This window comes from Pan paniscus, chromosome 3 (genome assembly GCF_029289425.2).
Source record: "Pan paniscus chromosome 3, NHGRI_mPanPan1-v2.0_pri, whole genome shotgun sequence".
In the NCBI taxonomy this organism is placed as follows: Eukaryota; Metazoa; Chordata; class Mammalia; order Primates; family Hominidae; genus Pan; species Pan paniscus.
Genome location: NC_073252.2, coordinates 39546540 through 39571923, shown reverse-complemented (window position 1 = coordinate 39571923; position 25384 = coordinate 39546540). Strand labels below are relative to the sequence as shown.

Below are 25384 nucleotides of genomic sequence, written 5' to 3'. Positions count from 1 at the left end.
CTTAAAGAGGAGGTAGAGAAAGAGATAGGGGTAGAAAGTTTATTCAAAGGGACAATAACAGAGAACTTCCCAAACCTAGAGAAAGATATCAATATCCAAGTTCAAGAAGGTTCTAGAACACCAAGCAGATTTAACTCAAAGAAGATTACCTCAAGGCAATTAATACTCAAACTCCCAAAGGTCAAGGATAAAGAAGGGATCCTAAAAGCAGCAAGGGAAAAGAAACAAATAACACACAATGGAGCTCCAGTATGTCTGGCAGCAGACTTTGCAGTGGAAACCTTACAGGCCAGGAGACAGTTTCATGACATATTTTAAGTGCTAAAGGAAAAAACTTTTACCCTAAAATAGTATGTACAATGAAAATATTCTTCAAACATGAAGGAGAAATAAAGGCTTTCCCAGACAACAAAAACTGAAGGATTTCACCCTCAGCTTTCATCAGACCTGTTCTGTAAGAAATGCTAAAGGGAGGCTGGGCGTGGTGGCTCACGCCTGTAATCCCAGCACTTTGGGAGGCTAAGGCAGGTGGATCACCTGAGGTCAGGAGTTTGAGACTAGCCTGGCCAACATGGTGAAACCCTGTCTCTACTAAAAATACAAAAAATTAGCTGGGCATGCATGGTAGTGAATGCCTGTTATCCCAGCTACTTAGGGGGCTGAGTCAGGAGAATTGCTTGAACCCAGGAGCTGGAAGTTGCAGTGAGCCGAGATCATGCCATTGCACTCCAGCCTAGGTGACAGAGTGAGACACCATCTGAAAAAAAAAAATGCTGAAGGGAATACTCCATTTAGAAAGACAAAGATGTTAATGAGCAATAAGAAATCATCTAAAGGTTCAAAACTCACTAGTAATAGGAAGTACACAGAAAAACAGAATACTATAACACTGTAACTGTGGTGTGTAAACTACTCTTAAGTAGAAATACTAAATTATGAACCAATTAAAAATAACTACAACAACTTTTCAAGACATAGACAATGCATAAGATTAAAGAGAAACACATAAGTGGGAGTTGAACAATGAGAACACATGGACACAGGGAGGGAAACATCACACACCGGGGCTTGTCAGGGGTTGGGGGGTAAGGGGAGGGACAGCATTACGACAAATATCTAATGCATGCAGGGCTTAAAACCTAGATGACAGGAATATAGCAGGAGTAGCTATACTTACATCAGATAAAATAGATTTCAAGACAAAAACTATAAGAAGAGACAGAGAAGGTCATCATATAACGATAAAGGGTCAATTCAGCAAAAGGATATAACAATTTAAAATATATATGCACCCACCACTGGAGCACCCAGATGCACAAAACCAATATTATGAGAGCTAAAGAGAAAGACAGGCCCCAATTCAATAATAGCTGGAGACTTCAACACCCCACTTTCAGCAGTGGACAGATCTTCCAGACAGAAAATCAATACCAAAAAAATCACACTTATCTGCACTATAGACCAAATGGACCTAATAGATATTTACAGAACATTTCATCTAATGGCTACAGAATACATATTCTTTTCCTCAGCACATGGATCATTCTCAAGGACAGACCATAGATTAGGTCGCAAAACAAGTCTTAAACATTCAAAAATGGAAATAACACCAAGTATCTTCTCTGACTCCAATGAAATAAAAATAGAAAACAATAGCAAGAGGAATTTTGGAAACTATACAAATACATGGAAATTAAACAATATGTTCCTGAATGGGTAAATGAAGAAATTAAAAAGAAAACTGAAAAAAAATTCTTGGAACAAATGATAATGGAAACACAACATACCAAAATATATGGGATACAGAAAAAGCAGTACTATCAGGAAGGATTATAGCTATAAGTGCCTACATCAAAAAAGAAGAAAAATTTCAAATAAACAAGCTAATGATGCATCTTAAAGACCTAGAAGAACAAGAGCAAACCAAACCCACCAATAGAAGAAAAGAAATAATAAAGATTAGAGCAGAAATAAATGAAATTGAAATGAAGAAAACAATACAAAAGATCAATGAAATAAAAATGGGTTTTTTTTAGTTAAACAAAATTGACAAATTAACCAGACTAGTGAAGAAAAAAGAAAGAGAAGACTCAAGTAAATAAAATCAGAGATGAAAAGGAAGACATTATAACTGATACCATGGAAATGCAAAGGATTAGTGGCTATTATGAGGAACTATATGCCCATAAATTGGACCTCTAGAAGAAATGGACAAATGCGTAGACACATACAACCCACCAAGATTGAACCAGGAAGAAATCCAAATCCCAAACAGACCAATAACAAGCAACAAGATTGAAGCCATAATAAAAAGTCTCTCAGTAAAGAAAAACCTGAGACTTAATGGCTTCACTGCTGAATTCTACCAAAAATTTAAAGAAGAACTATTACTAATCCTACTCAAAGTATTCCAAAAAATAGTGGAGGAGGGAATACTTCCAAACTCATTCTACAAGGCTAGTATTACCCTGATACCAAAGCCAGACAAAGACACATTAAAAAAAAAAAAAAAGAAGACAACAGGCCAATATCTCTGATGAATATTGATCCAAAAATCCTTAACAAAATACCAGCAAATGAAATTTAACAATACATTAAAAAGATCCTCATGACCAAGTTGGATTTATCACTGGGAGGCAAGGATGGTTCAACATATGCAAATCAATCAATGTGATACATCATATTAACAGAATGTAGGATAAAACCATTTGATCATCTCAATTAATTCTGAAAAAGCATTTGATAAAATTCAACATCCCTTCATGTTAAAAACCCTAAAGAAACTCATTATATAAGGAATATACTTCAACATAATAAAAGCTGTATATGACAGACCCACAACTAATATCATATTGAATAGGGAAAAGCTGAAAGCCTTTCCTCTAAGTTCTGGAACACAACAAGGATACCCACTTTCACCACTGTTATTCAACATAATACTGGAAGTCCTAGCTAGAGAAATCAGATAAGAGAAACAAATAAAGGGCATATAATTTGGAAAGGAAGAAGTCAAATTATCCTTATTTGCAGACAATGTAATCTTATATTCAGAATAACCTAAAGACTCTACCAAAAAACTTAGAACTGATAAAACAAATTCAGTAAAGTTGCAGAATACAAGATCAACATACAAAAATCAGTAGCATTTCTATATGCCACAGTGAACAATCTGAAAAATAAAAAAGTAACCCTATTTAGAGGCCAGGCATGGTGGGTCACTGGGCACCTTGGAAGGCTGGTAGGCGGATCACCTGAGGTCAGGTGTCTGAGACCAGCCTGGCCAACATGGTGAAACCCTGTCTCTACTAAAATTACAAAAAATTAGCTGGGCATGGTGGCAGGAGCCTGTAATCCCAGCTACTCTGGGGCAGGAGAATCGCTTGAACCCAGGAGGTGGAGGTTGCAGTGAGCCGAGATTGCACCACTGCACTCCAGCCTGGGCAACAGAGCGAGACTCTGTCTCAAAAACAAACAAACAAACAAAAAACAAACAAAAAAATCCTATTTACAATAGCCACCAAAAAATTAAGTACCTAGGAATTAACTTAACCAAAGAAGTAAGAGACATCTACAATGAAAAATATAAAACACTGATGAAAAAAATTGAAGAGGACACCAAAAAAATGGAAAGATATTCCAGGTTCATGGATTGGAATAATTAATATTGTTAAAGTGTCCATGCTACCCAAAGCAATCTACAGATGCAATGCAATCCCTATCAAAATACCAATGACATTCTTAACAGAAATAAACACAATCCTAAAATTTATATGGAGCCGCAAAGACCCAGAATAGCCAAAGCTATCCTAAGCAAAAAAGATAAAACCTGGAGTAATCACATTACCTGACTTCAAATTATACTACAGAGCTATAGTAACCAAAACACCATGGTACTGGCATAAAAACCAACACATAGACCAATGGAACAGAATAGAGAGCCAGAAACAAACCTACACACCTATAATGAACTCATTTTTGACAAAGGTCCCAAGAACATACACTGGGGAAAAGGCAGTCTCTTCAATTAATGGTGCTGGGAAAACTAGATATCCATATGCAGAAGAATGAAACTAGACTCCTATCCCTCGCCATACACAAAAATCAAATCAAAATGGATTAAAGACTTAAATCTAAGACTTCATAATATGGAACTACTACAAGAAAACATTGGGGATACTTTCCAAGACACTGGCCAACATTTCTTGAGTAATACCCCACTAGCACAGGCAACCAAAGTCAAAACAGACAAATGGGATCACATCAAGTTAAAAGCTTCTGCACAACAAGGGAAACAACAAAGTGAAGAGAAAACCCACAGAATGGGAGAAAATATTTACAAACCATCCATCTGACAAGGGATTAATAACCATAATATATGAGGAGCTTAAATAACTCTATAGGAAAATAATCTAATAATCGGATTAAAAAATGGGCCAAATATTTGAATAGACATTTCTCAAAAGAAGACATACAAATGGCAAACAGGCATATGAAAAGGTGCTCAACATCACTGATCATCAGAGAAATGCAAATCAAAACTACAATGAGATATTATCTCACCCCAGTTAAAATGGCTTATATCCAAAAGACAGGCAATAACCATTGCTGGTGAGGATGTGGAGAAAAGGGAACTCTCAAACACTGTTGGTGGGAATGTAAATTAATACAGCCACCATAGAGAACCGTTTGTAGGCTCCTCAAAAAAGTAAAAATGGAACTACTATATGATCCAGCAATTCCACTGCTGAGTGTATACCCAAAAGAAAGGAAATCAGTATATCGAAGAGATATCCACACTCCCAAGTTTGTTGTAGCACTGTTTACAATAGCTAAGATTTGGAAACAACCTAAGTATCCATCAACAGATGAATGGATTAAAAAAATGTGGTACTTATACACAATGGAGTACTATTTAGCCATGATAAAGAATGAGATTCTGTCATTTGCAACAACATGGTTGGAACTGGAAGTCATTATGTTAAGTGAAATAAGACAGGCACAGAAATACAAACATCATGGTCCAGTGCGGTGGCTCACGCCTATAATCCCAGCACTTTGGGAGGCTGAGGCAGGCAGATCATGAGGTCAGGAATTCGAGACCAGCCTGAGCAACATGGTGAAACTCCGTCTCTACTAAAAATACAAAAATCAGCCGGGCGTGGTGGCAGGCATCTGTAATTTCAGCTACTCGGGAGGCTGAGGCAGGAGAATTGCTTGAACCCAGGAGGTAGAGGTTGCAGTGAGCCGAGATCACGCCATTGCATGCCAGCCCAGGCAATAGTGCGAGACTCTGTCTCAAAAAAAAAAAAAAAAAAAAAAAAGAAATACAAACATCACATGTTCTCACTTATTTGTGGGATCTAAAAATCAAAACAACTGAACTCATGAACATAGAGAGTAGAAAACTGGTTAGCGGAGGCTGGGAAGGGTAGTGGGTGGTGGAGAGGTGAGGTTGGTTAATTGATACAAAAAAATAGAATGAATAAGACCTAGTACTTGATAGGACAACAGGGTGACTATAGTCAATAATAACTTAATTGTACATTTAAAAATAACTAAAATAAGGCCAGGCGCGGTGGCTTATGCCTGTAATCCCAGCACTTTGGGAGGTCGGGAGTTCGAGACCAGCCTGACCAACATGGAGAAACCCCATCTCTACTAAAAATACAAAATTAGCCAGGCATGGTGGCACATGCCTGTAATCCCAGCTACTAGGGAGGCTGAGGCAGGAGAATTGCTTGAACCTGGGAGGCAGAGGTTGTGGTGAGCTGAGATCACGCCATCGCACTCCATCCTGGGCAACAAGAGCGAAACACCATCTCAAAAAAAAAACAACACACACTAAAATAGTGTAATTAGATTGTTTGTAATACAAAGGACAAATGCTTGAGGAGATGCAAAAAAATGGGCAAAATAAGAGAGAGTTTGTCAGAGAAAACTTTATCAACAAAGCCAATTTTGTGAAAGTAGGATCTATCTCATGCCCCTCCACCCTTAAAAATATACCACTGGTGGAAGAATAATTTACATTCCATGAAAAACTCTACCCCCAAATTTAGAGTATTTACATTCACATCTTTATTAGTATGTTTCTAAACATGAGAATAATTGAATTATGCTTATAGTAATTGGCTCTTTCCATAGCATATAGAGAGAGATAAATCATAGCCCTCCTGAAATGATTAAAAGTTGCTTATTGGTCAGAAAGTGCATGATCTGAATTTTGGTCCTTCCTTACAGTCTAACTCCTACCGTGTGTAAGTGAAAAACAACTGAAATGGTCAAAGTAAATGCTCAGTGTTAATATATCTGGCTTAGTTAACTTATCCATATGACAGACATAACTCTTAAAGTCACTTTTGAAATCTTTTTCAGAAGCACAATAATCACATTGTCTTTCACTAGACTTTTGAAAGTCAACAGAAATCAATAGAATTTTCACTGTGCAACAACAAATGTGACTTTCTGCCCTCTGGATAAATATTAGCATGTCCTGCTTTGTCAGAGTTTATTGGAACATTTTCCTTACAGACAACAGTCCGTTAGGCAGCTTACTCTTTTCTGTGTTCGTGATGACTGCAGGTCTCGACCGGTGATGTTGACCTTATAATCCATTTATGAACATAATCATTAAATCATAATTTGTCACTATTAAAGTGCACATATTCTAATTTAGGAAATTGGGCACTAACTATGTCATTTATCTTAATTCTTGAGTGATATCCATTTAACCTTCTCAATATGACTATGCTTGACTAAGCTAAGTTTATGTAAACTTGCCTAATAATTTTTATAGCCTGAAATAACAAAGTTTTTGCTAAGTAAATCAGTATCTTCACTTAGGTGAGAAGAAGCATTTACATCTAAAATAGCAAAAAAACCATATAACTTTACTGTTGACATACTCCTTTGATTACATATATAATGTGTCTCAAGTCATGGATTAATTCCTAAAATATTCATTGGCAATTTTATGGGTGTGTATGAACAGAGTGACAGGAATTCCATCAGCACTTTGTAGTGATAGTAGATTTTATGATTAATCTTTTTTTAGTCCTACAAGCCAAAGGAATTCCAGGATTTGTGTTGTTGTTTTTGTTGTTGTTTTGCAGAAATAATGTGAGGCATAGCAAATAAAAAGCTACCCTCAGTTACTTGAGGACTGCTGCTATATTAGGGATGATCACATACGTGGATGTTCCAGACCCTTACGACCTCTGAAAACCTGAAATGCTATGAGAAGGTATGCCCGGAATTCTCATTCATATTTCAGCAATGTTTGTGATAAAAATACATTTTGCCCCGTCTCTATACAAAAAATTAGCCGGGCATGGTGGCGGGTGCCTGTAGTTCCAGCTACTTGAGAGGCTGGGGCAGGAGAATGGTGTGAACCTGGGAGGCGGAGCTTGCAGTGAGCCGAGACAGCGCCACTGCGCTCCAGCCTGGGCGACAGAGCGAGACTCCGTCTCAAAAAAAAAAACAAACAAACATTTTGAACTTTCATGGAAATCTCACATGTTGTCTTTCTTGACATGAAGTTTAAATAGAATTAAATGATCATCAGTTTATACGGAGTAGTGTATATTAGACGTTTTAAAATTTTACAAATACATCCGGTGTGGTGGCTCACGCCTGTAATCCCAGAACTCTGGAGGGCAGAGTTGGGCGGGTTGTTTGAGATCAGGAGTTCCAGACTAACCTGGCCAACATGGTGAAACCCCATCTCTTCAAACCATACAAAAGTTAACTGGGAGTGGTGGCGTGCATCTGTAGTCCCAGCTATTTGGGAGGCTGAGGCACAAGAATCACTTGAATGGCTTGCACCTGGGAGGTGGAGGTTGCAGTGAGCCCAGACCGCACTATTGCACTCCAGCCTCGGCGACAGAGAGAGACTGTCTCAAATAAATAAATACATTAATAAAATTTTACAAATAAACACAGATTAAAGTAGGAAAGGCATAAAAAAGGAATCCCAATACATTCACATCTTCTATAAAATATACGGCAAAAAATCTTACTCAGATAAAATCTGGTTCATGACCACAAGAGGATATAAACAATACTTTTAACATATCCATTTAAATTGTTAGTTGCTATGAAGAGAGCTAACTTTGTTTTAGTACAAATAAGGTAAGTGCTTTGGACTCTACATTTTAAAATATTACACCTGCTTTATGGCTTCATATAAATATTATCATTAGCTCTGGATGGTGGTAAGCACTTGATAAAGTAAATACAGTTTATCACTAATACCTGAGATTCTCTAGACATTTTTTTTTGAGACAGAGTTTCGCTCTTGTTGTCCAGGTTGGAGTGCAGTGGAGCAATCTTGGCTCACTGCAACCTCCGCCTCCTGGGTTCAAGCAATTCTCCTGCCTCAGCCTCCTGAGTAGCTGGGATTACAGGCATGCGCCACCACGCCCAGCTAATTTTGTATTTTTAGTAGAGATGGGGTTTCTCCATGTTGGTCAGGCCGGTCTTGAACTCCCGACCTCAGGTGATCCGCCTGCCTTGGCCTCCCAAAGTGCTGGGATTACAGGTGTGAGCCACCACACCCAGCCGATTCTCTAGACATTTGTAAGAAAATGTTTTAGTTTAAGAGTGTGTGCCAGGCGTGGTGGCTCACGCCTGTAATCCCAACAGTTTGGGAGGCCGAGGCGGGTGGATCAGTTGAGATCAGGAGTTTGAGACCAGCCTGGCCAACATGGTGAAACCCTGGCTCTACTACAGAGACAGGGCAACAGAGCGAGACTCCATCTCAAAAAAAAAACAAAAACAAAAACAAAGTGTGATTAGCAAAACTATAAATTGAAACTCACTACTATAGTTGAATTTCACCTCTTTTCCCTTCTCTCACTGATTGACTTTAAGTGCCAAGAATGATTATTAAAATTGCATAAAATGAAGACAAAGAGTAGTTCAGTTGTCAGCAAATCTCTACACATTAAAGAAATATTTTTCTTAGCGATTGCTCTAAGAAATATATATACATAAAATATATATGTATAATAGGATATCTCCTATTTAGAAGTCATCATAGTTTCCTCATTCACACACCCTGCATTATAGATTGTGTAGAATTTAAATACTGCTATTAGTATTTCCATGGGAGGCCGGGCACAGTGGCTCCTGCCTGTAATCCCCGCACTTTGGGAGGCCAAGGTGGGAGGACTGCTTGAGGCCAGGAGTTTGAGCCCAGCCTGGGCAACAAAGCAAGATCCCGTCTCTACAAAAATAAAATAAAATAAAGTAAAAAATAAAATAAAGTTCCACTGGAGTCAAAAGTTCTGAAAATTATAGGTGAATAGGTAATTATAAATAGAAATAATTGAACAAGTAATTGACTTAAACTAAAAGAAATTTTGTATTATTGGCAACTACTGATAACTTTATGACATACTAAAATTATTTCTCTATCAGCTAAATGCAACCTATGCCATTGTTACCTACTTCATAGAGATACAGATGTTATTTTTTGTGTGTGTGCAGTGTAAATATTTTATCCTCATTTCATTCATAAAATTCACTGAGGTAGGGAAAGCTTTTACTGATCTTCCCATTCAGCCTGAACAGCCAGCAAAATATATTGCATGTGGAATAGATGCTTCTTTTGCTCAATGGTATATGTATTAGCCCATTTTCACACTGCTCATAAAGACATACCCAAGACTGGGCAATTTACAAAAGAAAGAAATTTATTGGACTTACAGTTCCACATGGCTGGGGAGGCCTCACAATCATGGTGGAAGGTAAGGAGGAGTAAGTCACAACTTACATGGATGGCAGCAGGCAAAGAGAGAGAGTATGTGCAGAGAAACTCACATTTTAAAAACCATCAGATGTTGTGAGACCCATTCACTATTACGAGAACAGCATGGGAAAGACCTGCCCCATGATTCAATCATCTCGCACTGGGTCCCTCCCACAACATGTGAGAATTATGAGAGCTACAAGATGAGATTTGGGTGGGAACACAGAGCCAAACCATATCATTCCATCCCTGGTCCCTCCCAAATCTCATATCTTCACATTTCAAAACCAATCATGCCTTTCCAGCAGTCCCCCAAAGTCTTAACTCATTTCAGCATTAACTCAAAAGTCCACAGTCTAAAGTCTCATCCAAGACAAGGCAAGTCCCTTCTGCCTATGAGCCTGTAAAATCAAGAGCAAGTTGGTGACTTCCTAGATACAATGGGGGTACAGGCATTGGGTAAATACAGCCATTCCAAATTGAAGAAATTGGCCAAAACAAAGGGGCCACATTCAAGTCTGAAATCCAGCAGGGCAGTCAAATCTTAAAGCTCCAAAATGATCTCCTTTGACTCCATGTCTCACATCCAGGTATGCTGATTCAAGAGGTGGGTTCCCATGGTCTTGGGCAGCTCCACTCCTGTGGCTTTGCAGGGTACAGCTTCCCTCCCAGTTGCTTTCATGGGCTGACGTTGAGTGTCTGCTGCTTTTCCAGGTGCATGGTGCAAGCTGTCAGTGGATCTACCATTCTGGGGTCTGGAGGACGGTGGCCCTCTTCTCACAGCTCCACTAGGCAGTGCCCCAGTGGGGACTCTGTATGGGGGCTCTGATCCCACATTTCCCTTCAGCACTACCCTAGCAGAGGTTCTCCATGAGGGCTCTGCCCCTACAGCAAACTTCTGCCTGGGCATCCAGGCATTTCCATACATCTTCAGAAATCTAGGCAGAGGTTCCCAAACCTCGATTCTTGACTTCTGTGCACTTGCAGGCTCAACGCTACGTGGAAGCTGCCAAGACTTGAGGCTTGCACCCTCTGAAGCCACAGCCCAAGCTCTACATTGGCCCCTTTCAGCCATGGCTGGAGTGGCTGGGACACAGGGCACCAAGTCCCTAGGCTGCACACAGCACGGGGACCCTGGGCCTGGCTCATGAAACCACTTTTTCCTCCCTGGGCCTGTGATGGGAAGGGCTGCTGCAAAGGTCTCTGACATTCCCTGGAGACATTTTGTCCATTGTCTTAGTGATTAACATTCGACTGCTGGTTGCTTATGCACATTCCTGCAGCCGGCTTGAATTTCTCCTCAAAAATGGGATTTTGTTTTCTACTGCATTTTCAGGCTGCAAATTTTCCAAACTTTTATGCTCTGCTTCCCATTTGAAACTGAATGCCTTTAACAGCAGCGAAGTCAACTCTTGAATGCTTTGCTCCTTAGAAATTTCTTCCACCATATACCCTAAATCATCTCTCTCAAGTTCCACAGATCTCTAGGGCAGGGGCAAAGTGCTGCAGGTCTCTTTGCTAAAACATAACAAGAGTCATCTTTGCTCCAGTTCCCAAGAAGTTCCTCATCTCCATCTGAGACCACCTCAGCCTGGACCTTATTGTTCATATCACTATCAGCATTTTTGTCAAAGCCATTCAAAAAGTCTCTAGGAAGTTCCAAATTTTCCTACATTTTCCTATCTTCTTCTGAGCCCTCCAAACTGTTCCAACCTCTGCCTGTTACCCAGTTCCCAAGTTGCTTCCACATTTCGAGTATCTTTTTAGCAACGCCCCACTCTGCTGGTATTAATTTACTGTATTAGTCCATTTTCATGCTGCTGATAAAGACATACCCAAGACTGGGGAATTTACAAAATAAAGACATTTATTGGACTTACAGTTCCACATGGCTGGGGAGGCCTCATAATCATAGTGTAAGGCAAGGAGGAGCAAGTCACATCTTACGTGGATGGCAGCAGGCAAAGAGAGAGCTTGTGCAGAGAAACTCCCGTTTTTAAAACCATCAGATCTCATGAGACCCATTCACTATCATGAGAACAGCATAGGAAAGACGTGCCATCATGATTCAATTATCTCCTATCCCACTGGGTCCCTCCCACAACAATGGGAATTATGGGAGCTAGAAGATAAGTTTTGGGTGGGGACACAGAGCCAAACCATATCAGTATATAAGACTGGGCCAGGTGCAGTGGCTCACACCTGTAATCCCACCACTTTGGGAGGCCGAGGTGGGTGGATCATTTGAGGTCAGGAGTTAGAGACCAGCTTGACCAACATGATGAAACCCTGTCTTTACTAAAAATACAAAAATTAGCCAGGCGTGGTGGTGGATGCCTGTAATCCCAGCTACTTGGAAGGCTGAAGCAGGAGAATTGCTTGAACCTGGCAGGCAGAGGTTGCAGTGAGCTGAGATTGCGCCAATGCATCCCAGCCTGGGTGACAGAGCAAGCCTCCATCTCAAAAAAAAAAAAAAAAAAAAAAGTATATAAGACTGATCTGTAGTGTTGTATGATGTATGATCTGTATTTCATTGATTTTTATTGTTATATGAATATATTTCAATTTATCAATTTTCTTTATAGTTAACATTCAGATTGTTTACAATGGTTTTTGTTTTGTTTTGTTTTTGGGACAGCGTCTTGCTCTGTCGCCCAGGCTGGTCTTGAACTCCTGGCCTCGAACTCCTGGTCTCAAGCAATACTCCTTCCTTGTCCTCCCAAAGTGTTGGGATTACAGGCATGCGCCACTGTGCCTGGCCTTCTGCGGTTTTTTGATTATTCTCTGCTTTGTGGTATAAAGATATTGCTGAAAATGTCGAAAAGGCCTGCAGATACCCCTTTGGGTAACAGTGATAAGAAAAAGAGGAAGCATTTATGTTTATCTGTGGCACAGAAAGTCAACCTTAGAGAAGCTGGACAGCAGTATAAGTGTGAAAATCTTACAAAAGAGTATGGGATTGGAATGACCACCATATATGATTTGAAGAAACAGAAGGAAAAACTGTTGAAGGTTTATGCTGAAAGTGATGAACAGAAGTTAATGAAAAGTAAAAAAACAAAACCAAAAAAACCCTCCCAGCACTTTGGGAGGCCGAGATGGGTAGATCACGAGGTCAGGAGTTCAAGACCAGCCTCACCAAGATGGTGAAACCCCGTCTCTACTAAGAATACAAAAAATAGCCAAGTGTGGTGGTGCGTGCCTGTAAACTCAGCTACTCAGGAGGCTGAGGCAGAAGAATCGCTTGAACCTGGGAGGCGGAGGTTGCAGTGAGCCGAGATGGTGCTACTGCACCCCAGCCTGGGCGACAGAGCAAGACTCCGTCTCAAAAACAAAAAACAAAACAACCCCCCCCAAAACTACGTAAAGCTAAAAAAGAAAATCTCAATCATGTATGGAAAGCATAAATTCATAAGCATCATAGTGAACACATGCTACGTGATGGTATGCTGATCATGAAACAAAGATCTATTGCAATGAACTAAAAATTGAAGGGAATTGTGCATATTCAACTGGCTGGTTGCATAAATTTAAGAAAAGGCAGGGTGTTACATTTTTAAAAAATCTGTGGCAATAAAGCATCTGCTGATCACAAAGCAGTGGAGAAAGGTGTTGATGAATTTGCCAATATTTTCACTCATGAAAATCTGACACCAGACCAAGTCTACAAGATTGCTGAAACATCAGTTTTGGTGTTATTTGCCCCAGATAGATACTAACTATGGCTGATGAGCTAGCCCATAAAGGAATTAAGGATGGGAAGGATGGAATAACAGTGCCGACATGTGCTAATGCAGCAGGCATCCATAAATGTAAACTTGCTGTGATAGGCAAAAGCTTATATCCGTACTGTTTTCAAGGAGTGAATTTCTTTCCATGCCATTATTCTGCTAACAAAAAGGCATGGATCAGCAGGGAAATCTTTTCTGATTGGTTTCACTTTTTGTTTTTGTTTTTTCTGAGACAAGGCCTCTCAAAGTGCTGGGATTATAGGCATGTGCCACCATGCTCAGTCCTATTTTGGGTCTTCAAAAATATTTCCATTCTGGATATCTATTCCTTTACAAGAAACCACTCCAATACTTATTACCTTAACAGAGCAATCATTTAATTATGTTCACGCTACTGTGGGTCAGGAAATTTGGACAGGTCTTGACTGGGTGATTTTTCTGCTCTCCCAGGTGTTGAATGGGGTCAACAAAGCTAGTGAGATTCCATCAGTTGCTGGATGAGATCTGAGATGGCTTCATTTACATGCACGGTGCCTGGTGGAGATGGCTATAAGGCTGGTCTCAGATGACCACCTCCCTGGCTTTACATGGTGCTCCAAGAGAGCAAGACAGGAGCTGCCAGTCTTCTTAAAGCTTAGGTCTGGAGTTGGCATAGTATCACTTCCATTGTATTCTTTGATCAAATCAGTCATAGGCCAGTCCAGGTTCAAGGGAGGAGTTTCAAAGCATATGCAGTCATTTTAGATCTGGTATATTTCTGAGATAGAGTATTTTCATGTAAATAAATATTCCTAAAGAAAACAATCTCACAAAGAAGTTACACTCTCCTGACTTAAGTCTCATTTAAACTCAAGGAAGGCTTCAAATGCCAAAAAAAAAAAAAAAAAAAAAGCAAAAGTTAAGAGGAATGTAATATAAAAGACACGTATAACTTTTTATGTGTCTTATTTACTCATTTATTGATTTATAACACAATGAACATTATAAATTGGTGTAAGTCCTCTAAAATTATGGGCAAAAATTTGTGTGATATGTCTGCTAAGACAAAACCGAGGCACAGTAACTTGCCCTTGGTCACATAAATAGCACGTGGCGGGGCTGGAGACCTAGCATCCTGGCCTCAGAGGGACCAGTGCAGTGAGGCCCTGTTAATAAGTAACAGTCTGTCTGTAAATTCGGGATAAGAGTAGTCAGTGTCATCATGGGGATAAAATGAGCTAGGCTAGTCCAGAGCTGCACGTACAACAATAGGCGTTTAATAAATACAAGCTGTCAATGCTCAGCCTCTGTTGTATTCCAGGCTGTTCTATGTTTCGCCCTAGAAATGTGGGTGTCATAAAGCGCAAGACCCAACAGGGGGTGGATGGGTGAGAATTTCAAAAGTGTAGCTAGAGCCAAAGCTGGAGATACTGCTTTCTCCATTGAACTCTTTATGGTCTAATTTTTCTCTTGAAATCGTACGCAAATGTTTCATTGTATTCCACGATTCAATTGCTAATCTATTCATATAAAACTGGTTTACTCCAAAGCTTTCGGTATCTTTTCTTTTTTTTGAGGCGGAGTTTCGCTCTGTCGCCCAGGCTAAAGGGCAGTAGCTCCATCTCGGCTCACTGCACCTCTGCCTCCTGGGTTCAAGCAATTCTCCTGTCTCAGTCTCCCGAGTAGCTGGGACTACAGGCACACGTCACCACCCCCTGGCTAATTTTGTATTTTTAGTAGAGACGGGGTTTCATCACATTGGTCAGGTGGTCTCGAACTCCTGACCTCAGGTGACCCACCCGCCTCGGCCTCCCAAAGTGCTGGGATTACAGGGGTGAGCCACCGCGTCCGGCCTCTTGATGAAACCTTATTACAGAATAGATATTTATACATAATATGTAAAACCCACAGCTAAAACATTTATCTTACTAAAGTTGGTAGTAAAAACTTTTCAAAGTTACTGTGGGGAAGTGCATTGTCCAGACGTGTAACCGGGAGGTACTTGGGTACCCCGCCTGCCAAGGAAACCAATATCGGATCCCCCTACTTTAGCGCCCCCGCCAAAAACCGAGCTCACACCAAAGCACCGTGGTTCCTCTCGATGTCAGCGGCCCGCCTGCCCTCGGGGCAGCACCTGGGCAGGCGTCGCACCTCCCGCCTCTGGGCGGGACGGAAGCAAAGCTCGGGCCTCCTGACGTCATCACCGCGCGCCACTGTCTTCGCCTTCTTGCACTTCGCGGGAGAAGTTGTTGGCGCGAATGGATCCTGAGCTCCGATAACGGATTCCTCAACCGGCCCACCCGCCAGCCAGCCAGCGCCTTCATCCTGGGGCTGCGATGGTGAGCCGCTGGGGGAGGCCGTGCGGCTTGGGGTCTGGGGGGGCTTTGCAGGCCTGGTGTGGACCGGGCACTCCTGGTATGCAGGGTGGGGGAGGATGGCGGTGGGTGGTTCCGGAGGCTAGCAAAGGCAGAAAAGGGGCCGCACACCGGGCACTGGACGCAAAACTTTCATTGCATCGCGGGCTCCGGCTCTGGGCGGCAGCCAGCGCGCAGGGATTTTGTTGCTACGTGTACTTGCACTCCCCCCCCGCCCCCCACTCTTGGGGGAAGGGAGAAAGGAAGAGAGGAGGGATGGTGGTTTTGGGACGCATTGGTAAAGTTATTTTCTTGTTCGGCGTTGCCCGAACCTCAGTTTGAGTACTGCCTAAAGCGTGGATTTCAAGCTTTGGGTCACGAGGGAGAAGAATGTAACAAACTTTTCTTTCTTAGGGAATATGTTGTGTAGGGCCTTAAACTTTTATCATTAACAGCTCAGCTCGTCTCATCTCCGCTCGTCATTAACGATCACCTGAGCGGTGTTGAGACCGAGGGCATGGAGAGGATATTTTATTTTGTTTAGATGAGTTCATAGGAGTCAAAAGGATAACTTGGCTTACTAGGAAAAAGAAGTACAGCGAATAGAAACAGATGCAAGACATTTGACAGCTGTCATCCTCTTACCACCTGATGTTTAAAATCTGAAAAAAACCCAAGCCTCACTGCATAATTCTGGATAAAATGTTCAAACAAATTGAAAGTGAAATGATTATGCAGCCAGCAAAGCAGACATTCCTGATGGTATGGCAATGGATATGGCTCTGTGTTTGAAATATTTTCAAAGGACCATTTAAAATGTTCATTAAGCTAGAAGATACTTAACAATCCGATATAATATTTTTCAATCATTGGTCAACGTGTCACAGTGACAACATTCTAGGGGGGGGTGAAAATTTTATGCCACACTGGGAAACGTTGCAGGCCTTTGTGTTTCTTCTCAAAAAAGGGCAACAGTAATGATAGTAGCTACCTTGTACCAAGCATCTTCTTTAGGTCAATATGTGAACTGTTGGTTTTCCATGGTTTTTTTTTTTTTTTTTTTTTTCATTTCAACCCACATCGATGCAGTTTTACAGATGGTGCAAGCACCTTTTTGGAATTTAAACAGTGTATCATATAACTAGTAGGTGGTTGAACTAGAATTAGAATCTTGGTGTTTCTGACCACCACGTTATACTACTTCCCTATAATGATCATCATTACGTTTTGGAGGCCAAAGCACTGTGGTATTTTGGAAGCTTGAGATTTGGAGTCTTGAAGATGAAGAACGTGGTAATATTTTAGTTTAATGGTTTATATATTAATTTATAGTTATATTACTATGTTAGTATAGTCTAGTTTAATAGTTATATGGTCTTGGGCAAGTAAATAGCTTAAGTTTAATCTCTTTAAGCCTCTGTTTCCTTATCTGTAAAAGAGGGGAAAATAATAGCTGCCATAGTGATTGTTTTGGGGATTAAGCAAGATGTATAGGTAAAGCTTCCGTTCTGGTTCTGGTGCCTGGCATGTTAGGCAACTACACAGCTACCAATGATCTATTTTCTCAGAAAGGACTCTATGGAGAGTTACATAGATATTAAGAGGCATGGTAGATTCCTCTGTCATTTATGGTGCTTGTGTGGTCAACTTTTGATCATTCAGGTGCTTTTACTTTTGGTTCTTTTCTTTCTTTAGTACTCCTGTTCATGGTGCAGATAAAAAATAGACCTCTTCTCAGAAAAGAAATAGGTCAAATTGGTCAGTTTTGTTGTTAATGGGTAAACATTCTATGAGGTGGATAAGAATTTTGTATTATACTGATATTTAATTTAGCCCTCCAGTCTCTAGTGCAACAATTAGCAAAACCCTAGACTAAAATTGATTCAACAAATGTTTATTGAACACCTGTGCAAAGTTATAAGACAGTAGTTCTTTTTTTTTTCTTTCCCTCAGACTGTGTCATTGGGTATGAAGGACAGTAGTTCTCAATCTTTGTTTCAGTTATAGTTTCCTTTGATAAATACAGTGAATGATATGCAAATTTTCTGCCCGGAGAAATGCATATGGTCATATACACACCATTTTAAGGGATTGACCTATCTTCTTCTTCTTTTTTTTTTTTTAAAGGCAAGGTCTTGCTCTGTTGCCTAGGCTGGAGTGCAGTGGTGTGATGATAGCTCACTGCCGTCTCTAATTCCGGGATACAAGCGATCCTTCCACCCTGGCCTCCCAAAGCATTGAGATTACAGGCGTGAGCCACTGTGCCTGGCCTGTTCACTTATCATCTTCTTCTTCTTTTTTTTTTTTTTTTTTTTGAGAGTCTTGCTGTGTTGCCCAGGCTGGAGTGCAGTATGCAGTCTTGGCTCACTGCAACCTCTGCCTACCAGGTTTAAGCGATTCTTGTGCCTCAGCCTCCCTGGTAGCTGGGATTACAGGTGTGTGCCACCATGTCCAGCTATTTTATTTGTTTATTTTTAGTAGAGATGAAGTTTCACCATGTTGGCCAGGCTGGTCTTGAACTCCTGGCCTCAAGTTGATCCACCTGCCTCAGCCTCTTAAAGTGCCGGGGTTACCGGCATGAACCACTGTGCCTGGCCTATTCACTTATCTTCTGAAGCCCATCCATAGACAGCTCTTGCCCTGGGAGCTGCATTGAAAGCAAAAATTCCAATTAAAAGTTATCAATAAAGAAATAAAGTATGTGTATTCACACAATGGAATACTGTGCAACCTTTATAAAAATGAGAAAACTTTATACTGTGATATGAAACAATTGCCAAAATATAAAATCTCTCTGGAAAGATACGGAAGGAACCAACTGATAACATTTGTTGCCTCCAGAGATGGGAAATATGTGTCTGAGAGGCAGGATAAGAGGGGGACTTTTTACCCTCTTGAAATTTGAACCATGTAAATATATTATCTACTAAAGGAATAGAAAGAAAATTAAAAATAAAAGAAATAAAGAAGCCATGTAGACAATTTGAATTTCACTGAGATTTAATTGTTTGCACAAAATGTGAATAAAACCTGAGAGATGCCATTTTTAAGAAGTCAGCATATATAATTAATTGGTTGGTATAATTATGGAAAATATGCATAAGATTGAATTAAACACACATGAGACTTAAGGAACAGCTGTTTGAAGAGCCGTGAGGTCAGTTTAAATAAATTGTGGTCTGAACTGTTTCATTGCTCCACTCCGAGAGGCAGGCAACTTTCACATCATGGTTTACTATGTGGAATGCTCTCCCTGGAGAAGTGCTCGACTTTATTATAATATAGCTTTTGCCAAATAATATGCTTTTGCCATGCATATGTACCTGAACTTGGCCTCTAAGGCCCCTACCTACCTCTCTGATTTTCTCTCTCTGTCTTTTGAGTGTGTTAGGTTGGTTCTGTTTCTCTCCGGGCTTTTGTTGCTATTTTCTTTCTTTGAAATACTCTTCCTCCACATCCTTGCATGTCTGTCTTTTTTTCATCATTTAAGTTTCTCTTGCCTAATCCAAGGTCATGAAGATTTATGCTTAAGAGCTTTGTAGTTTTAGCTCTTACATTTAGGACTTTTATCCATTTTTGAGTTAATTTTTATATAGGGTGTGAAGTATAGAGGTCCAATTTTATTCTTTTGTATGTGGACATTAGTTGTCCCAGAACCATTTTTTGAAAAGACTATTCTTTCTCCATTGAATTATCTTGGCACCCTTGTCAAAAATCAGTTGACTGTAAATGCGAGAGTTGATTTCTAAAATCCCAGTTCTGTTCCATTGATCTATATGTCTATCTAAATGCCAGCAACACACTGTGTTACTGTGGCTTTGTCATAATTTTTGAAGTCAGGAAGTATGTCCTCCACCTTTGTTCTTTTTCAGGATTGTCTTGGCTATTCCATTTCCTTGAATTTCTATATGAATTTTAGAATCAGCAAAGATGCCACATGGAATTTTGATAGGGAATTTATTGAATCTGTAGGTCAATTTAGGGAATATTGCCATCTTAACAATATTACATCTTCCGATCCATGAATGTGGGATGCCTTCATTTGTTTAGGTCTTCAGTTTGTTTAAATAGTATTTTGTAGTTTTTCACAGTATGAGTTTTACACTTCATTTGTTAAATATATTCATAAGTATTTTATTCTTTTTGGTGATTTTTTAAATGGAGCTGGTTTCTTTCTTTTTTTTTTTTTGAGACAGTCTCGCTCTGTTGCCCATGCTGGGCTGCAGTGGCACCATCTCAGCTCACTGCAAGCTCCGCCTCCCGGGTTCACCCCGTTCTCCGGCCTCAGCCTCCCGAGTAGCTGGGACTACAGGCGCCCGCCACTGCACCCGGCTAATTTTTTTTTGTATTTTTAGTAGAGACGGGGTTTTACCATGGTCTCAATCTCCTGACCTTGTAATCAGCCCGCCTCGGCCTCCCAAAGTGCTGGGATTATAGGCGTGAGCCACCACGCCCAGCTGGAACTGCTTTCCTAATTTTATTTTTGGATTGTTTATTGCAAAAGTATACAGAAATACAATTGATTTTTGTATATTGATCTTGTATCCTTGCTGAACTCATTATTCTAAATTTTTTAGTGGATTTCTTATGTTTTTCTGTAAGATTGTTTCATCTGTAAACACATGGGTTTACTTCTTGTTCAATGTAGATGTCTTTTATTTCATTTTATTGCCTAATTCTTTTGCTAGAAACTCGACAACATTGAGTACAAGTGGCAAGAGCAGACATACTTTTTCCTGATTTTAGGGGGAAAGCCCTCCAACCACTTACTTTTTGCTTCCAAGGTATAAGGCCTTAGTATAATTTTAAATATTTTATTGATTGATTGATTGATTGATTGATTGAAACGGAGTCTCGCTGTTACCCAGGCTGGAGTGTGGTGGCGTGATCTCAGCTCACTGCAACCTCCACCTCCCAAGTTCAAGTGATACTCCTGCCTCAGCCTCCCAAGTAGCTGGGATTATAGGCATGTGCCACCACACCTGACTAATTTTTCTGTTTTTAGCAGAGACGGGGTTTTGTCCTGTTGGCCAGGCTGGTCTCGAGCTCCTGGCCTCAGGTAATCTGCCCGTCTCAGCCTCCCAAAGTGCTGGGATTACAGGCGTGAGCCATCGCGCCTGGCTTAAATACTTTACAATTATTTCATGATTTTTTTTCTGTGTTCCCACCAGTTAAATCATTATATATTTTATTCAGATATATGATTTTGCATTTTATTGGTTTTCAGGATAAAAGATTTTTGTACTTGGATAGACTTTTGTGAAGTATGTTGATGATAATCCATTTCTGCTCATGGATTTGGTGGGCTGTTTTAAAATATTAACCAGAAATACTTATATTTCTTTATTACTTTCAAAATAGAGAAGTAAAACCAAAATACAATATTTTGTCAACCGCTCTGCAGCATACTGCGGTACTTATTTTGCATAAAACTGTGTACTCTTCAAAGATAAAATGAACACAGTGACATAATTTGCTTTCTCTCCTTTTTTTTTTTTGAGACAGAGTCTCGCTCTGTTGCCCAGGCTGGAGTGCAGTGGTACAGTCTCAGCTCACTGCAACCTCTGCTTCCCAGGTTCAAGCAATTCTCCTGCCTCAGCCTCCCAAGTAGCTGGGACTGCAGGTGCTCGCCACCATGCCAGGCTGATTTTTGTATTTTATTTTATTTTGTATAAAGATGGAGTCTCGCCCTGTCACCCAGGCTGGAGTGCAGTGGCGTGACCTTGGCTCACCGCCAACCACTGCCGCCCGGGTTCAAGCGATTTGCTTGCCTCAGCCTCCCAAATAGCTGGGACTACGTCTGGCTAATTTTTTTGTATTTTTAGTAGAGACGGGGTTTCCCCATATTGGCCAGGCTGTTCTCAAACTCCTGACCTCTAGTAATCTGCCCGCCTTGGCCTCCCAAAGTGCTGGGATTACAGGGGTGAGCCACCGCACCTGGCCAATTTTTGTATTTTTAGTAGTGATGGGGTTTCACCACGTTGGCCAGGCTGGTCTCAAACTCCTGACCTCAAGCGATCCACTCGCCTTGGCCTCCCAAAGTGCTGCAATTAAGGTGTCAGCCACTGCACCCGGCCAAAAAAAGAAAACATTTTTGTGTTGCCTTCATTTTTATTTATTTATTTATTATTATTTTTAAATTTTTTATTTCCATGGGTTTTTGGGGAACAGGTGGTATTTGGTTACATGAGTAAGTTCTTTAGTGGCAATTTGTGAGATTTTGGTGCACCCATCACCCAAGTAGTAGGTATGAATCCAGTTTGTAGTCTTTTATCCCTCACTTCCTTCCCACCGTTTCCCTGACTCCCCAGAGTCCATTGTATTATTCTTTTTTTTTTTTGAGACAGAGTCTTGCTCTATCACCCAGGCTGGAGTGCAGTGGCACAATCTTGGCTCACTGCAAGGTCCGCCTCCGGGGTTCATGCCATTCTCCTGCCTCAGCCTCCTGAGTAGCTGGGACTACAGGCGCCCGCCACCATGCCTGGCTAATTTTTTGTATTTTTAGTAGAGATGGGGTTTCACCGTGTTAGCCATGATGGTCTCGATCTCCTGACCTCATGATCCACCCGCCTCGGCCTCCTAAAGTGCTGGGATTACAGGCGTGAGCCACCACGTATTGTATTATTCTTATGCCTTTGCATCCTCATAGCTTAGCTCCCACTTATGGGTGAGTGAGAATATACAATGTTTGGTTTTCCATTCCTGAGTTACTTCACTTAGAATAATAGTTTCCAGTCCCATCTGGGTTACTGCGAATGCCATTAATTCATTCCTTTTTATGACTGAGTAGTATTCCATTGTATATATATATCTCCCACAGTTTCTTTATCTACTTGTTGATTGATGGGCTGAATGACTTTATATTTTAAAAGTGCTCAAATCATTGCATGGCACAGAGTGAGGCCTCTAGAAAGTTGTGTTAAGTAAACAAATGAAGTCCTGAATCGAGGCAGTGGCAGTGGGAATAGAGGGGAGAAGACAGCAGTATTTGGGAGATGGTTTAGGTTGGATGATTAGGTGGAGGGCTAGAGGGAGGAGGAAAAGCAGTGGCCATGTTTCTGTTTTGGGTGAATGGTGGTGCTATGCATGGAGATGGGGAATAAAGGGAGAGAAGCAGGTCCCAGCTGAAGATAAATTTAGTTCAGAACATTATTAGTTGGAGGCACCTTTGGGAGATTTGCACAGAGATGGATTTGGCTGCATGTTGGCTGCGTAAATATGGAATTCAGAGCTGGTCTGGAGAAACAGACACAAGATTTAGGAAGTATTGGTATGTACATAAGTGGTACTGGGGTTAAGTAGGTGTGAGTTAGTTCGCACAGTGTGAGTGTGTGGTTCTGGAGTTTTGACTTGGGGTTCCCAATAGGCTTTAGGGGAAAACCCCTAACATTGGATACAAAGTTTTGTGCATATGTTTGTTTTTTCATATTTCCGTGGAAAATATGTGTAGCTTTCATCCACAAAAGCATAAAAACAATTGGCATGATTAGTGGGAGAGCACCTGCTTTGTTTCCTTGGCACACATTTTGGCTTATTTTAATAAATGAGCAACTTGTTGGAGGTGTTGACAACTTCCTTCACTAGCATATAAGCTCTGTAAGGGCAGGGGTCACAAGGAGAGGGAACTGCCATATAGCGCGTGGCTCACGGTGCGTTTTCCACAAATATTAGAGGAATGAATAATTACAAGTGAACTTTATATTTCCACTAAAAATACAAATAAACTAGAAGGTAAAACTTCCTGGTATAAAAACATCTCTCGCACTGTTGCATGACTTTATATCTAAGCTATTAAAACACTTAGCGACAAATAATATTGCCTAGAGAAATACAGTTATTTTATTATGTTGTAGGTCTATTTTCAGTTTGGACTTAATTTCTTTTTTTTTGAAACGGAATTTTGCTCTTGGCCAGGCTGGAGTGCAATGGTGCGATCTCAGCTCACTGCAACCTCCGCCTCCCAGGTTCAAGTGATTCTCCTGTCTCAGCCTCCTGAGTAGCTGGGATTACAGGTGTGCACCACCATGCGTGGCTATTTTTGTATTTTTAAGTAGAGACAGGGTTTCTCCATGTTGGTCAGGCTGGTCTCGAACTCCCAACCTCAGGTGATCCACCCACCTTGGCCTCCCAAAATGCTGGGATTACAGGTGTGAGCCACTGCGCTTGGCCCAGTTGGACTTTATTTCTGTGTTCATTTAAGTAGTTTAAATTTGATTTTTTTGGCTCAGAAGTCAGTTGTAAAAAGCTAGCTTCTGGGCCGGGCGCTGTGGCTCACGCCTGTAATCCTGGCACTTTGGGAGGTGGATCATGAGGTCAGGAGTTTGAGACCAGCCTGGCCAACATAGTGAAACCCTGTCCCTACTAAAAATACAGAAAAATTAGCTGGGTATGGTGATGGGCACCTGTAATCCCAGCTACTTGGGAGGCTGAGGCAGGACAACTGCATGAACCTGGGAGTTGGAGGTTGCAGTGAGCTGAAATCGCCCCACTGCACTCCAGCCTGGGCGACAGTGCAAGACTCTGTCTCAAGGAAAAAAAAAAAAAAGTTAGCTCCTGGATGAATAAAAACCATAATCGGAGTACATTAGCCCTGGTGAAAATGTCAAAATTCTGAAATAAACCATTAGATCAGGCATAAACAGTCTCAAATGCTTTAGTTATCCCAGTTATGCAGGTATGAAAAGATGCTTTTTAAACTTAAATTAGATAATTATTTCCATTTGCTATTTTAATATGCCTGTGTTGATTTGTATTTTTGGATCAGGTACCTGGAAACTTCTGTGATAGAGTATTTCATTGAATGCATAGTCTAAAGCTCAATGATAGTAAATATTATGACTTCAGAATCTTATACTTCCCTCTTGCCACAACAGCAGTAGAAATGGGTCTTTTTGCTGTCATGGGAGTGGCCTCTCAGGTAGACTTAACAGGTTCTGGGGTGAGTAGGGGAAGTAGTTTCTATTCTCAGTGTGCTCTATTTCATCTGTTCTTTCTTTTCTATGCTCTGCTTTGTTTTCTAAAGATGGATTAAAGAAAGATTAGGAACAGAAAGTAGAATGAAAGCTTCACAAGAACAGAGACCTAGCCTGTTTTGTTTATCCCAAGCATCAAAAATAGTTCTTGGTCCATAAAAGGCTCTGAGTAAATATTTCTTGAATGGATAAATGAATGATTGAATGAAAAAAGTTGATGCGGGCTCTTAAAATTCTTCCTAGCTAGAACTTGTTACTGTTCAAAGGTTTTTCAGACCACACTTATATTTCACTTACCAGTGTTTTCCTCAGAGAAGTTTTTGCGACCCATGCTAGACTGTTAAATTAGTAACATCAATTATAAATCTAGAGATATTTCTGATTTCTTTAAAAAAGTTATTTGTTTGACTTAAAATAAATTTTAAAGAAGAGGAAATGTCCTACTAAAAGTGAAAGTATATTTTTGTTTTTTGTAGCCACAATGTTTTAATATAAGAGTAACAGAAAATCAACTATAGAAACTCAGTTTTATTAACTTAGCTCAGAAATAATATATAATCAGCATTAATTTAATACCTTCTTAAAATTTCTTAGGTA

At 40.5% G+C, this 25384-nt stretch overlaps 1 protein-coding gene across 11 annotated transcripts in view; it reads left to right on the top strand.

Moving 5' to 3' along the window:
- Positions 1-15643: 15643 nt before the first annotated feature.
- The window catches only part of RFC1 (replication factor C subunit 1), a 77429-nt gene continuing 67688 nt past the window's right edge, over positions 15644-25384 (top strand). For all 11 annotated transcript variants that reach the window (XM_034958454.3, XM_063603517.1, XM_055111280.2 and 8 more), the window contains exon 1: positions 15644-15800. In XM_034958454.3, coding sequence (XP_034814345.3) covers positions 15798-15800 — 3 coding nt within the window. In that variant the 5' untranslated portion in view covers positions 15644-15797. The remainder of the gene's footprint in view (positions 15801-25384) is intronic.